The sequence below is a fragment of the Neomonachus schauinslandi genome, chromosome 14 (assembly GCF_002201575.2).
Source record: "Neomonachus schauinslandi chromosome 14, ASM220157v2, whole genome shotgun sequence".
Classification (NCBI taxonomy): domain Eukaryota; kingdom Metazoa; phylum Chordata; class Mammalia; order Carnivora; family Phocidae; genus Neomonachus; species Neomonachus schauinslandi.
The window spans coordinates 24,848,270-24,861,289 of record NC_058416.1 but is presented as its reverse complement, the minus strand read 5'-3'; the positions used below and the strand labels follow the sequence as shown (position 1 = coordinate 24,861,289).

At 37.8% G+C, this 13,020-nt stretch overlaps 1 protein-coding gene across 1 annotated transcript in view; it reads right to left on the bottom strand.

Annotated features, from left to right (window-relative positions):
• Positions 1-13,020, bottom strand: part of DYM (dymeclin) — a 342,707-nt gene that overhangs the window by 204,302 nt on the left and 125,385 nt on the right. The window contains 3 exon segments of the mRNA XM_021686111.1: positions 4,259-4,384; positions 6,207-6,385; positions 10,265-10,447. Coding sequence (XP_021541786.1) covers positions 4,259-4,384; positions 6,207-6,385; positions 10,265-10,447 — 488 coding nt within the window.

The window sequence follows — 13,020 nt, the reverse complement described above, 5'->3', positions numbered from 1 at the left end:
TGGTGCATTAAAACCTAGTACTTCTATAAAAGTTTTAAAACAATGTGTACATATGTTGGGGCGCCTGGCTGGCTCAGTGAGTGGAGCATGTGACTCCTGATCTCAGGGTTATAAGTTTGAGCCCCACACTGGGTGTAGAGATTACTTAAAAATAAAATCTTTAAAAACACCCAGAAACAAAACTATATACATGTGTTACTTTGACATAAAGAAAATACAAAGAGGAAGATAAAAATCAGTGTGGGGCTGGACCTCACCCACAAGACTAAAACTGAAAGAGTTAAATTATGTTACATCGTTTTCAAAAACATAAAACAATTTCTCAGGCTTCTTCTCTTTATTCCCTATTCCTTCACTTACTCTGTATACAATAGGCAAACTTGTTGGGCAATTTCTGCCACAACTAAAAAGGGGAAATGAAACAGAGAGGAAAAATGAACTCAGTGGCAGCAAAAACATTTGCCTCAATTACTGAAGAAAACATTTTGACAGTTTTTAACAGTGATTAATAGTCATTCAGAAAAAAAGCACTTATGGAAAGAACTCAAATACATGGAGGCTAAAGAGCATCCTACTGAAGAATGAATGGGTCAACCAGGAAATTAAAGAAGAATTAAAAAAATTCATGGAAACCAATGAAAATGAAAACACAACTGTTCAAAATCTTTGGGATGCAGCAAAGGCAGTCCTAAGAGGAAAGTATATAGCAATACAAGCCTTTCTCAAGAAACAAGAAAGGTCTCAAGTACACAACCTAACCCTACACCTAAAGGAGCTGGAGAAACAACATCAAATAAAGCCTAAACCCAGCAGGAGAAGAGAAATAATAAAGATCAGAGCAGAAATCAATGAAATCGAAACTAAAAGAACAGTAGAACAGATCAACGAAACTAGGAGCCGGTTCTTTGAAAGAATTAACAAGATTGATAAACCCCTGGCCAGACTTATCAAAAGGAAAAGAGAAATGACCCAAATCAACAAAATCATGAATGAAAGAGGAGAGATCACAACCAACACCAAAGAAATACAAACAATTATAAGAACATATTATGAGCAACTCTATGCCAGCAAATTAGATAACCTGGAAGAAATGGATGCATTCCTAGAGATGTATCAACTACCAAACTGAACCAGGAAGAAATAGAAAACCTGAACAGACCTATAACCACTAAGGAAATTGAAGCAGTCATAAAAAATCTTCCAAAAAACAAAAGCCCAGGGCCAGATGGCTTCCCAGGGGAATTCTACCAAACATTTCAAGAAGAATTAATACCTATTCTTCTGAAACTGTTCCAAAAAATAGAAATGGAAGGAAAACTTCCAAACTCATTTTATGAGGCCAGCATTACCTTGATCCCAAAACCAGACAAAGACCCCATCAAAAAGGAGAATTACAGACCAATATCCCTGATGGACATGGATGCAAAAATTCTCACCAAAATACTAGCCAATAGGATCCAACAGTACATTAAAAGGATTATTCACCACGACCAAGTGGGATTTATCCCTGGGCTGCAAGGTTGGTTCAACATCCGCAAATCAATCAACGTGATACAATACATTAACAAAAGAAAGAACAAGAATCATATGATCCTCTCAATAGATGCAGAAAAAGCATTTGACAAAGTACAGCATCCTTTCTTGATCAAAACTCTTCAGAGTATAGGCATAGAGGGTACATACCTCAATATCATAAAAGCTATCTATGAAAAACCCACAGCGAATATCATTCTCAATGGGGAAAAACTGAGAGCTTTCCCCCTAAGGTCAGGAACGCGACAGGGATGTCCACTATCACCACTGCTATTCAACATAGTATTGGAAGTCCTAGCCACAGCAATCAGACAACAAAAAGAAATAAAAGGCAACCAAATCGGCAAAGAAGAAGTCAAACTCTCACTCTTTGCAGATGATATGATACTTTATGTGGAAAACTCCAAAGACTCCACCCCAAAACTACTAGAACTCAATACAGGAATTCAGTAAAGTGGCAGGATATAAAATCAATGCACAGAAGTCAGTGGCATTCCTATACACCAACAACAAGACAGAAGAAAGAGAAATTAAGGAGTCGATCCCATTTACAACTGCACCCAAAACCATAAGATACCTAGGAATAAATTTAACCAAAGAGGCAAAAGATCTGTACTCAGAAAACTATAAAATACTCATGAAAGAAATTGAGGAAGACACAAAGAAATGGAAAAACATTCCATGCTCATGGATTGGAAGAGCAAATATTGTGAAGATGTCAATGCTACCTAGAGCAATCTACACATTCAATGCAATCCCCATCAAAATACCACCCACTTTTTTCAAAGAAATGGAACAAATAATCCTAAAATTTGTATGGAACCAGAAAAGACCCCGCATAGCCAGAGGAATGTTGAAAAAGAAAAGCAAAGACGGCGGCATCACAATTCCGGACTTCCAGCTCTATTACAAAGCTGTCATCATCAAGACAGCATGGTACTGGAACAAAAACAGGCACATAGATCAATGGAACAGGATAGAGAGCCCAGAAATGGACCCTCAACTCTATGGTCAACTAATCTTTGACAAAGCAGGAAAGAATGTCCAATGGAAAAAAGACAGTCTCTTCAACAAACGGTGTTGGGAAAATTGGACAGCCACATGCAGAAGAATGAAACTGGACCATTTCCTTACACCACACACAAAAATAGACTCCAAATGGTTGAAAGACCTCAATGTGAGACAGGAGTCCATCAAAATCCTAAAGGAGAACACAGGCAGCAACCTCTTCGACCTCAGCCACAGCAACTTCTTCCTAGAAACATCGCCAAAGGCAAGGGAAGCAAGGGCAAAAATGAACTATTGGGACTTCATCAAGATAAAAAGCTTTTGCAAAGCAAAGGAAACAGTCAACAAAACCAAAAGACAACCGACAGAATGGGAGAAGATATTTGCAAATGACATATCAGATAAAGGGCTGGTATCCAAAATCTATAAAGAACTCATCAAACTCCACACCCAAAGAACAAAGAATCCAATCAAGAAATGGGCAGAAGACATGAACAGACATTTTTCCAAAGAAGACATCCAAATGGCCAACAGACACATGAAAAAGTGCTCAATATCGCTCGGCATCAGGGAAATCCAAATCAAAACCTCGATGAGATACCACCTCACACCAGTCAGAATGGCTAAAATTAACAAGTCAGGAAACGACAGATGTTGGCGGGGATGCGGAGAAAGGGGAACCCTCCTACACTGTTGGTGGGAATGCAGGCTGGTGCAGCCACTCTGGAAAACAGTATGGAGGTTCCTCAAAAAGTTGAAGATAGAGCTACCATATGATCCAGCAATTGCACTACTGGGTATTTACCCCAAAGATACAAAAGTAGGGATCCGAAAGGGTATGTGCACCCCGATGTTTATAGCAGCAATGTCCACAATAGCCAAACTGTGGAAAGAGCCAAGATGTCCATCGACAGATGAATGGATAAAGAAGATGTGGTATATATATACAATGGAATGTTATGCAGCCATCAAAAGGAATGAGATCTTGCCATTTGTAACGACGTGGATGGAACTGGAGGGTATTATGTTGAGCGAAATAAGTCAAACAGAGAAAGACATGTATCATATGACCTCACTGATATGAGGAATTCTTAATCGCAGGAAACAAATGGAGGGTTGCTGGAGTGGGGGGTGGGGTGGGAGGGATGGGTGACTGGGTGACAGACACTGGGGAGGGTATGTGCTCTGGTAAGCACTGTGAATTGTGCAAGACTGTTGAATCTCAGATCTCTACCTCTGAAACAAATAATGCAATATATGTTAAGAAAAAAAAAAAAGAAGAAGATAGCAGGAGGGGAAGAATGAAGGGGGGGAAATCAGAGGGGGTAGACGAACCATGAGAGATGATGGACTCTGAAAAACAAACTGAGGGTTCTAGAGGGGAGGGGGGTGGGAGGATGGGTTAGCCTGGTGATGGGTATTGAGGAGGGCACATTCTGCATGGAGCACTGGGTGTTACGCACAAACAATGAATCATGGAACACTACATCTAAAACTAATGATGTAATGTATGGGGATTAACATAAGAATAAAAAAATTTAAAAAAAAAAGAAAAAAAGCACTTAAGTCAGAAGAAAGACGCACCATTTTCTAAGTCAGGTTCTTGTGTTCTGCCAGAAGGAAAAGAAGGAAGAAATGCTAAGGCTGCAGTAAACCTTGCAGAGGGACCTGACTATTCTGTAACTCTGAGACTCTAAGCAAAGTAATGGTAACTTACCACTTCGTGAATGGATCTATTAAAGCCATCGTCTTCTGTAAGGATCAATAATATTATAAGGGCCATATACACATGGTGTGAATTTCTTTCTTCGACATGATACAGAATCTCAAGAATTGGTAAAACCTATCAAATAGAAATTTTAATTTACTACTTCAATTACTTTATTATAAGATCAATGTTTTCAATCTTTATGCTTTTATTATGCACTCTGTTTTAATTTCATAGTTATAGGTTTCTTTAAAGGAAAAAGAAAACCACACAAACCAGCATATGCCTGAAGGTACTTTCCCCATGTATAGCTCAGATACCAGTAGAGAAAACAATCACCCTGTATGAAGGTCTGCCACCACGTAAAGAATGGGTCTGCAGAGACCATTTAGGCCAACATGTGACACTGAGCAGAGCAGGTCTGCCTCCAGCCTAGCAGGAATTTATACACAAGAAGGTATTCTTACAAACACTAATGTGTCAAACATTACCTTAAGAGGAAAGATTGTAGAATAAAATTATTAACAAAATCAAAATCAGATCAGCACAGTAAATTTCCTACCAATAACACATTTTCTAATTGTAGTCTCAATATTATAGAATAAAGGCAAAAAGACAGATAAGGACATCAGTTGAGACATTATCAAAATAATCTATATGAGAAAATAAAAACAAAAATAAGCATATAACCCTCCACCCCACTCCAAAAAAACCCCAAAACAAAACCTTTTAAATTTTTACTGGTGTATGTCATCACATACAGATGATTGTTCCCTGCATATTCTTATGTACCAACATCCTTAACCATGGAACTTTCTAGAACAGGTGGTGTCATAGGCTTTCTGCTTACTGCCATCATTTCCCCTAGGATACATCATGCTCAGAATTGTTTCTGCTTATTCTTACTCACCCCTCAGTAAATAAGCCATCTCCAAGTTTTTACTCACATGAGCAGTACACTGTTATATCCAATTTTACTATTTAAAATAACCAATGTTTTCCACATATAGCTGTGTGCAGACAGGTTCGTGCATCATGTTTTTTATCCTTAGGGTCACTTTGACATAGAACGTACTCTTCAAATGAATTCTAACATTCCATGTTAACTCAATATTTTACCTTTAACACTGACAAAATGGCCACCAAATGCTGGTGAATCCTGCTGTGAACCTGTAAAAACTGGTACAGAGGGAACGTTCCTATTGCCACCAGCAAGCTGCTGCCTATTTCAGGGATGTTCACAATTCCATTAATGTATAAATAACCCACAGGTATCTCTATAGTGTGTATTTCAATTATAATATTAACACCTTGGTGAGGTAAAGTTACTTTTCCACTCATAGAAACATTTTTGTTTACACATTAGTCATAAATGGAAATCCGTGATTTCCTACGGGAGTTTTTCACTCACATAATAAAGGATAGTGTGCATGTAAGTTGCTGTTTGGCACAGGTAGCCTAAAATAACTCTAACACTCCCAGAATTGAGTTCAGGCAGACCTCAAGCCTAAGCCTGCTGAAGGGACGGGACGCGTGGAAGACTGCGCTTAGCCATGTTCGTCAGGAACTTGCCGCGACTGGGACTCTAGGCTACAGGAACTCGATGGGTGGACCCTTAGCATCTGAAAAGAACCACAAGGGTATAAATATCTTGCGAATGGCGGGCGGTGCTTCTTGAAGGACTCCATCAGGCTGGATCCTGGGCAGGGAAAGACCCGCAGGACAGGGAAGCTGGTCGTGCTGCTGTGCTCTCTGCTCTGCGGCAACATCAACACATGCGCGGTCTCCCACACTGCAAACCTCACACCCCTGTCTGTGCCTCGTGGCAGCTCCCCGTCAACCCCTCAAGCATTACCTTTGCAACCAGCCAAACATACTTACCCCTCCTGAGAAAAGAAACGGCTCTTCAGAAGATTAAACCATACAAAAAGCATGAACTGTGTAGTGTGATACTTACAAGATTTTCCATATCTGTGCGAGCCAACATGTATGTTCTAACATTACTATTCTGATGGAGCAACGTGTACAAGAGGAGAGTTGCCTGGTCAGATGTCTGCTGTTCACACAGAGCTGTGTACAAACTGTTGAAGTTAATCTGGAAAGCGTGTGGAATTGATGAGGGGAAAGGACTGCTATCTGGAACACACAAACCACAAAATTTTTAAAATATTGTGTCAGTATTTTCTGGACCGGGCCTTCTGTAAATAATAAGAACACTGTTAATGTGTACAATTCAATTCCCATTAACTTTGTATGTCACTACATTTCCGGTTCAAAATTTCAATTTATATTTTACATTTTACTTAAAGAACTAAACTAATGTAAAGCATGGTGACTAGAGTTGATCACACTACTATGTAACTGAAATTTGCCGAGACAGTAGAACTGAAATGTTCTTGCCAAAAAAAAAAAAAAAAAAAAAAAAAAGCTGGGACAGTTTACTTCTCTGTACTATCTAAACCAAGGCTTTCCAATGATTATAAATCTATGTGCAAATACCACTTGAGAGTAACTTTTTATCTTTAAAAAGCCAAATATTAAAAAAGCAACTAAACTAAGTCACATACTTCAACCTTATTATGATGTTTGCATTTATATAGCTGAATTAAGCTGGTTTTAAGAACACAGGAGCTTGTATAAACAGAACTACGGGCCCAGGCCAAAAGCGCTCTAACAGATATAAACATGACATCTTACATGTTCTGTTACCAAAACTAAATGACCACCAATCCTAAATAAAAAATATTGAGACAAAGAATACAAAAGTTTCTACATAAAACAGAAAATCCTCTTGTAAGGGTTAAAAAGAAAAAAGGACTTCAAGCTGAGTTAATTTTTTTCAAATGAATAACTATGGCTCATTCACCAATGTCACTAATCCATTTATGAAGAAAATAGCTAGGATAACATCATAGCAGTTAGCTAGTTTTATTTTTTTAATTCTTATTTTTATTATTTATTTAGTTAGTAAGTAAACTCTACCCTCAACGTGGGGCTCGAACCCACGACCCTGAGAGATCAAGAGTTGCACACTCCACTGACTGAGCCAGCCAGGCGCCCGTAGCTAGTTTTAAAGTATTATCAGCATCAGTATGTTTAGCATTAGCTTCCACAGTAGGATACATCAAATCTCAAACAACTACTGGAAAATGTATATAATTTCTTGGTAAACCTTTTTAAAAACAGAGTCACTAGCATGATGAAAACCATAAATCACAGCCCATGTGGGAACATTCCTGATACTGCAAAACTGACAGTGCCCTTTCCTACCAATTAACTGGACTTGCTTAGACACTGAAGCCAGCAAAGTTAGCAAGCCAAAAAGGAGGGAAAAACAGGTCAATAGAGTTGGAGAAAAGTATAATCTTATCAGATAAAACACCAGAACATGACAGCACAATGAGTTGATATTTTAGTACCTTTAATATCTTAAAAAGAACCAAGATTAAAAAAAAAAAACAGAACCACTAGCAAAAAATAAATAAAAAATTTAAAAGCACTGCTTTAGCATGTCCAAAAGCTTTACTCATGAAAAAGAAATGTGTCAACACAATCTGATTGCACAGTCCCATAACCTCTCAGATTCTTCTAAACTGTACATTTGTGAGAATTATCTTAAAAAGTCTTCAATTTTACTACAAAGTGCCTTCACTTTTCCTCCTACATTTAAAATATAGGTTAAATTGGGGCGCCTGGGTGGCTCAGTCGTTGGGTGTCTGCCTTCGGCTCAGGTCATGATCCCAGCGTCCTGGGATCAGGCCCTACATCGGGCTCCCTGCTCAGCAGGGAGCCTGCTTCTCCCTCTCCCACTCCCCCCTGCTTGTTTTCCCTCTCTCGCTGTCTCTCTCTCTGTCAAATAAATAAATAAAATCTTTAAAAAAAAAAAAAACACCAAAATAATAAAATACAGGTTATTTTTTCAATCCTAACACTGTATTTTTGACAGTTCTAAAAATAATTGTTTTATGTGACTAACTTATTTTTGCAAAGGATGGTGAAAGGGAGCATTGCATGTAATCTGTGAGTGCGAAAAGGACTACAGCATCTACAGAACACTCAGTGGAAGATTTTGGAAGCGAAGTAACGTGCTCACCCAGCTGTATTACACATGGCTGCAAATGGAATATGTATGTTGTGTGTATCCATAACATTTAAATATTACTAGCTAAGAAGTCCTATGAACTAGTTATTATACTGACAGCTTTACATGTACTAGCCCTTATTTTAATGCATACAATGATCATGTCATCATTTTGATCAGTTTCACAAAGGATGAAATAAAGGCTTGGGGAGATTAAGTTTGCCAAGATCAGCCCCAAGTAAAACAAAGATCAGCCTCTGTTGGCATCACTACATTATACTGCTTCTTAAAATTATAGCAATAATAGTGACTCTGTACTATGATAAAAACCCTCTTAATTTTTATAAGAACCCTGTGAGGTAAAGATTATAACCCCTGCTTTACAGATAAAAACACTGGTCTTTAAAGAATAAAAACTGGGATATGAACCCAAGGCAGTCTAACCCTAAAGTCAATGTTCAGAATCATTGCACCCAACAATCCACGAAAAAGATGGCTATCCCAAAAAGGTTCAACCCTACATAGTAACATCTGGCCTGAGCATCAAAAGTGACAATAAATACCATATACAGAACATTGGGCTGTGTTGTAAATGTGAGCTAATCATTTTAAAACTTTACCTTGTGTGGTACTTATACAAATCCTATTAGGTGATGTTATCCCCATTTTATAGACAAAGCCAGTGAGGCCTGATGTTAAGCAAACTGTAGGAGGCCTCACAGCTCTGAAGTGACAGAAGTGTGGTGTAAACTTAGGTCTGCTTGACTCCAAAACTTGCTTTCTTAACCAGTAAGCCACAATGGAATAGTAATGGGAATAGGAAAGTACTCTCAGATACGTGAGTTTTCACTTTTTATCTATGAAATTGTTAGAGACTCCCTATTATTGTTTTCCCCTACAAATAATAATACCAGAGTTGGCAAAGGTACCCCCAACTGGCACACTCATGCACTATTAAAAAACATGCATAAGAACTCTGGAAAGGAACATGGCAACACGTACCAGAAGCCTTAAGAATGTTCCTATCCAATAACTTCCCTTCTTACCCATCTTAAGTATAGTGGTATTCCATAAATCCTGAAAATCTAGCTACCGTATTAATTTGGCCTACAGAGTATAATCCCCCCTTTTTTTTTTAATGGGGTGTAATCTTTTGATCAGAGATTATTCTTTCAACATGGAACTAACTACTCAAGCTCTACTTCAGGGCAAGTTAGAGCCCACAGACAAGCCCATCACTTGTTTTGGAAATAAGTTCTAGTGGAAACCAGCAATGCTCATGTCCTTATTATCTATGCCTGCTTTTGCACCAGGATAGCAGAGGTAAGAGGTGGTGACAGACAACACATGACCCCACAAAGCCATCTGTCCCTTTGCAGAAAAAGTTTGCTGAGTTCTAATATTTAGTTCTATAAAACTCTAACTGGAATACAGACTTTAAATGAAAAACTTCCAACCACCTATCATTTGGAGTTTTCTGGTTAGTTCCTATCCCTAATAGGTAGGACAGTCCGATCTAAATTAAGCAAACTTAAGCTGGCTTTGTTATCTCTAGATAAAAATATAAATTTAAATGGATATAAAGAACCACAGCTCTCATCTAAGATTCATTTGACCTTCCTGTGAATACAGAGGAGTCTAAGTTTTTCCTCATCTTTAACCAATATGAAAATATACAATTGAGAATCATTTCCACAACTATAAAACAATAAACAATATGGATAAGCAATACCCTCTTTCCTCATTAGAAAGATATTCAGGGGCGCCTGGGCGGCTCAATTGGTTGAGCATCTGACTCTTGATTTCAGCTCAGGTCTTGATCTCAAGGTTGTGAGTTCGAGCCCCATGTTGGGCTCCATGATAAGTGTGGAAAAGGCAGGGAGAGAGGGAGAGAGGGAGGGAGGGAGGGAGGGCATGAACGAAGTACCACAAACCTTGTGTATTCTTAAAGGACATAATGGCTTGTCTATAGGGGTTTGGTGCATCTGCAGCATCAGTCAGGTTGGCCAGCACCAGCAGAAGCAGGAGACTCTGGTTGGCCAGAGGGGAAGAAAGTTCTGGAGAGGAAGCTGCTTTGCTGCCCACGCCACCCAGTGTGAAGACAGTCCAGAGGCCAGCTTGAGAAGAAAACACACAGTTAAGATGTGCTAGGACTATTAAGATGGATATACATACTTCTGTATGATATTCTATACTTTTTAATAACACTCTTTTCAATTATTAAAGTAAAACAAGTTCATTACTTGAAAATTCTCATATTGCCAAAGGATGTAAAATTTTTTAAGACTACCACTCCCTACTCCCATAATTCCACTTCTACTTCCCATAGATAACCACTATTAAGTTTCCTACATCTCTCTAGATTTTTTTAATATATCAAAACATCTACATAATTGTAACAACATTTCATGTACAATTTTATACCAGTATATTTGAAAACATAAGCAAAATACTAAAATATCTAGGAAGATACAAAATGCCAAAATTGGCCAAAGACAAAAATCTGAATGGACAAATTACCTTAGAAGAGTGGGAAATGGAGTTAAAGAGCTAGCAAATCAAGTCCAGATGTTTTATAAGTAAGTCTACTGAGCCTCCCAGTACAAACAATTCCCATATTATATAAATAGCTCCAAAGTACAAAGCAAGAGGCATATTTACAGAACTCATTTGACAAAGCCTGAAAAATCTCCCTGATACAGAAACTGAGTAACGACTGCATTTAAAACAAGAGGGAGAAATGCAAAGAGATTTTTAGATAGACTCAAACAAAAGCAGATGAAATCTTACAGAAAAATTTGTTAAAAGAACAAATGCATCACGATCATGAAAGTTTTGTCTCTGAAATGCAAGAATTGTTCATCGTTCTAGAAATGTATTGATTTACAGGCATACCTCAGAGATATTGCAGGTTTGGTTCCAGACCACTGCAATAAAGCGAATAGTATTGTGATAAAGTAAATCAAATGAGTTTTTTGGTTTCCCACTGCATATAAGAGTTATGTTTACACTATATTATAGTGTATTAAGTGTGAAAAATAGCATTATGTCTAAAAAACCAATGTACATACCTTAATTAAAAAATACTTCATTGTTAAAAAATGCTAACCATCATCTGAGCTTTCTGCTAGTTGTAACAACTGATCACAGATCACAATGCAAATATTAATGAAGAAATTTGAAATACTGTATTACCAAAATGTGACATAGATACAAAATGAGCAAATGTGGTTAGAAAAATGGGGCCAATACGCTTGCTCGATGCAGGGTTGTCACAAACCTTTAAAAAAAAAGGCAGTATGTGCAAAGCACAATCAAACAAAACACAGTAAAATGAGGTATGCCTGTATTTCTAGTCAGTTTAAAAAGATAGAGGGAAAGATGATCTAGCCAACTTTTAAAATTAAACTTAAAACCTATTAAGAATTCTTACAAGCTAGAAAAGTAAAGTAACCTCTTTCAATTCTAAAACCTATCTAATCAGAAATCCACAGTGGTCACACACTGGAAGAACTCCCATCAATATCACCAACATCACCATCATACTACTGGTGCTCCAAGCAAAAGCGTTAAGGCAAGGGGTAAAAAAAACAGACCTCCCCACCCCCGAAAAAAGGAAAAATATTTCATTATTTGCAAGCAACCTGATTGTGCACTGTCCAATACAGTAGCCACTAGCCACCAGCCACTGTGGGAACTGGGCACCTGAAATGTGGTTAGCCCCAAATGCATTTTGCTGTAAGTATAAAATACTGAATTCTGAAGACTTAATACAAAAGTAAAAATTTTGCACTAATTTTTTTTAATATTGATTCCATGTTGATATTACAATATTTTCGACATATTACATTAAAGAGTATTGTTAAAATAAACTTCAGCTGTTTCTTTTTACTTTTTTAATACAACTACTAGAAAATTATAAATTACATATGTGGTTTGCATCTAGGCTCACATTTTTATCAGACAGAGCTTCCCTAGGACATCAAGAGAATCAACATACACTATTAGAACTAATAGGTTTTGGTACAGTTCTACGACTAAAAAATCAACATATAAAAAAGTCAAAAACCCACCTACACACAAGCAATAAATAACTACAAAGTCCAATCACTATAGCAACAAACCCAATAAACTCTTTAAGAATCAACACAAAAGAAATATGTAAGACCTTCAGGCAGATAACCACAGACCTTGAGACTGAAGGCCATATAAGATCTGAATTAATACATAGATACAACATATTTCTGGACAAAAAGGCAATACCACAAGGGGACCTGGGTGGCGCAGTCAGTTGAGCGACTGTTTTAGCCCAGGTCACGATCTCAGGGTCATGAGACTGAGTCCCATGTTGGGCTCCATGCTCAGCGTGGAGTCAGCTTGAGATTCTCTCTCCCTCTCCCTCTGCCCCTCCCGCTCATGCTCTAAAATAAATAAATCTTAAAAAAAAAAAAAAAAGGCAATACTGCCAAACTGCCCCTCAGTTAATCTAAAATGCAATACAACCACTATCAAAATGCCAAGAGGAATTTATGCAATATTTTGTAATACAGAACAAATAAAGTATTGCTGGATATAAAAATACATAGGAAACAGTTGTTTTTTTTTTTTTTTTTTAAGATTTTATTTGTTTATTTGACAGAGAGAGAGACCGCGAGAGCAGGAACACAAGCAGGGGGAGTGGGAGAGGGAG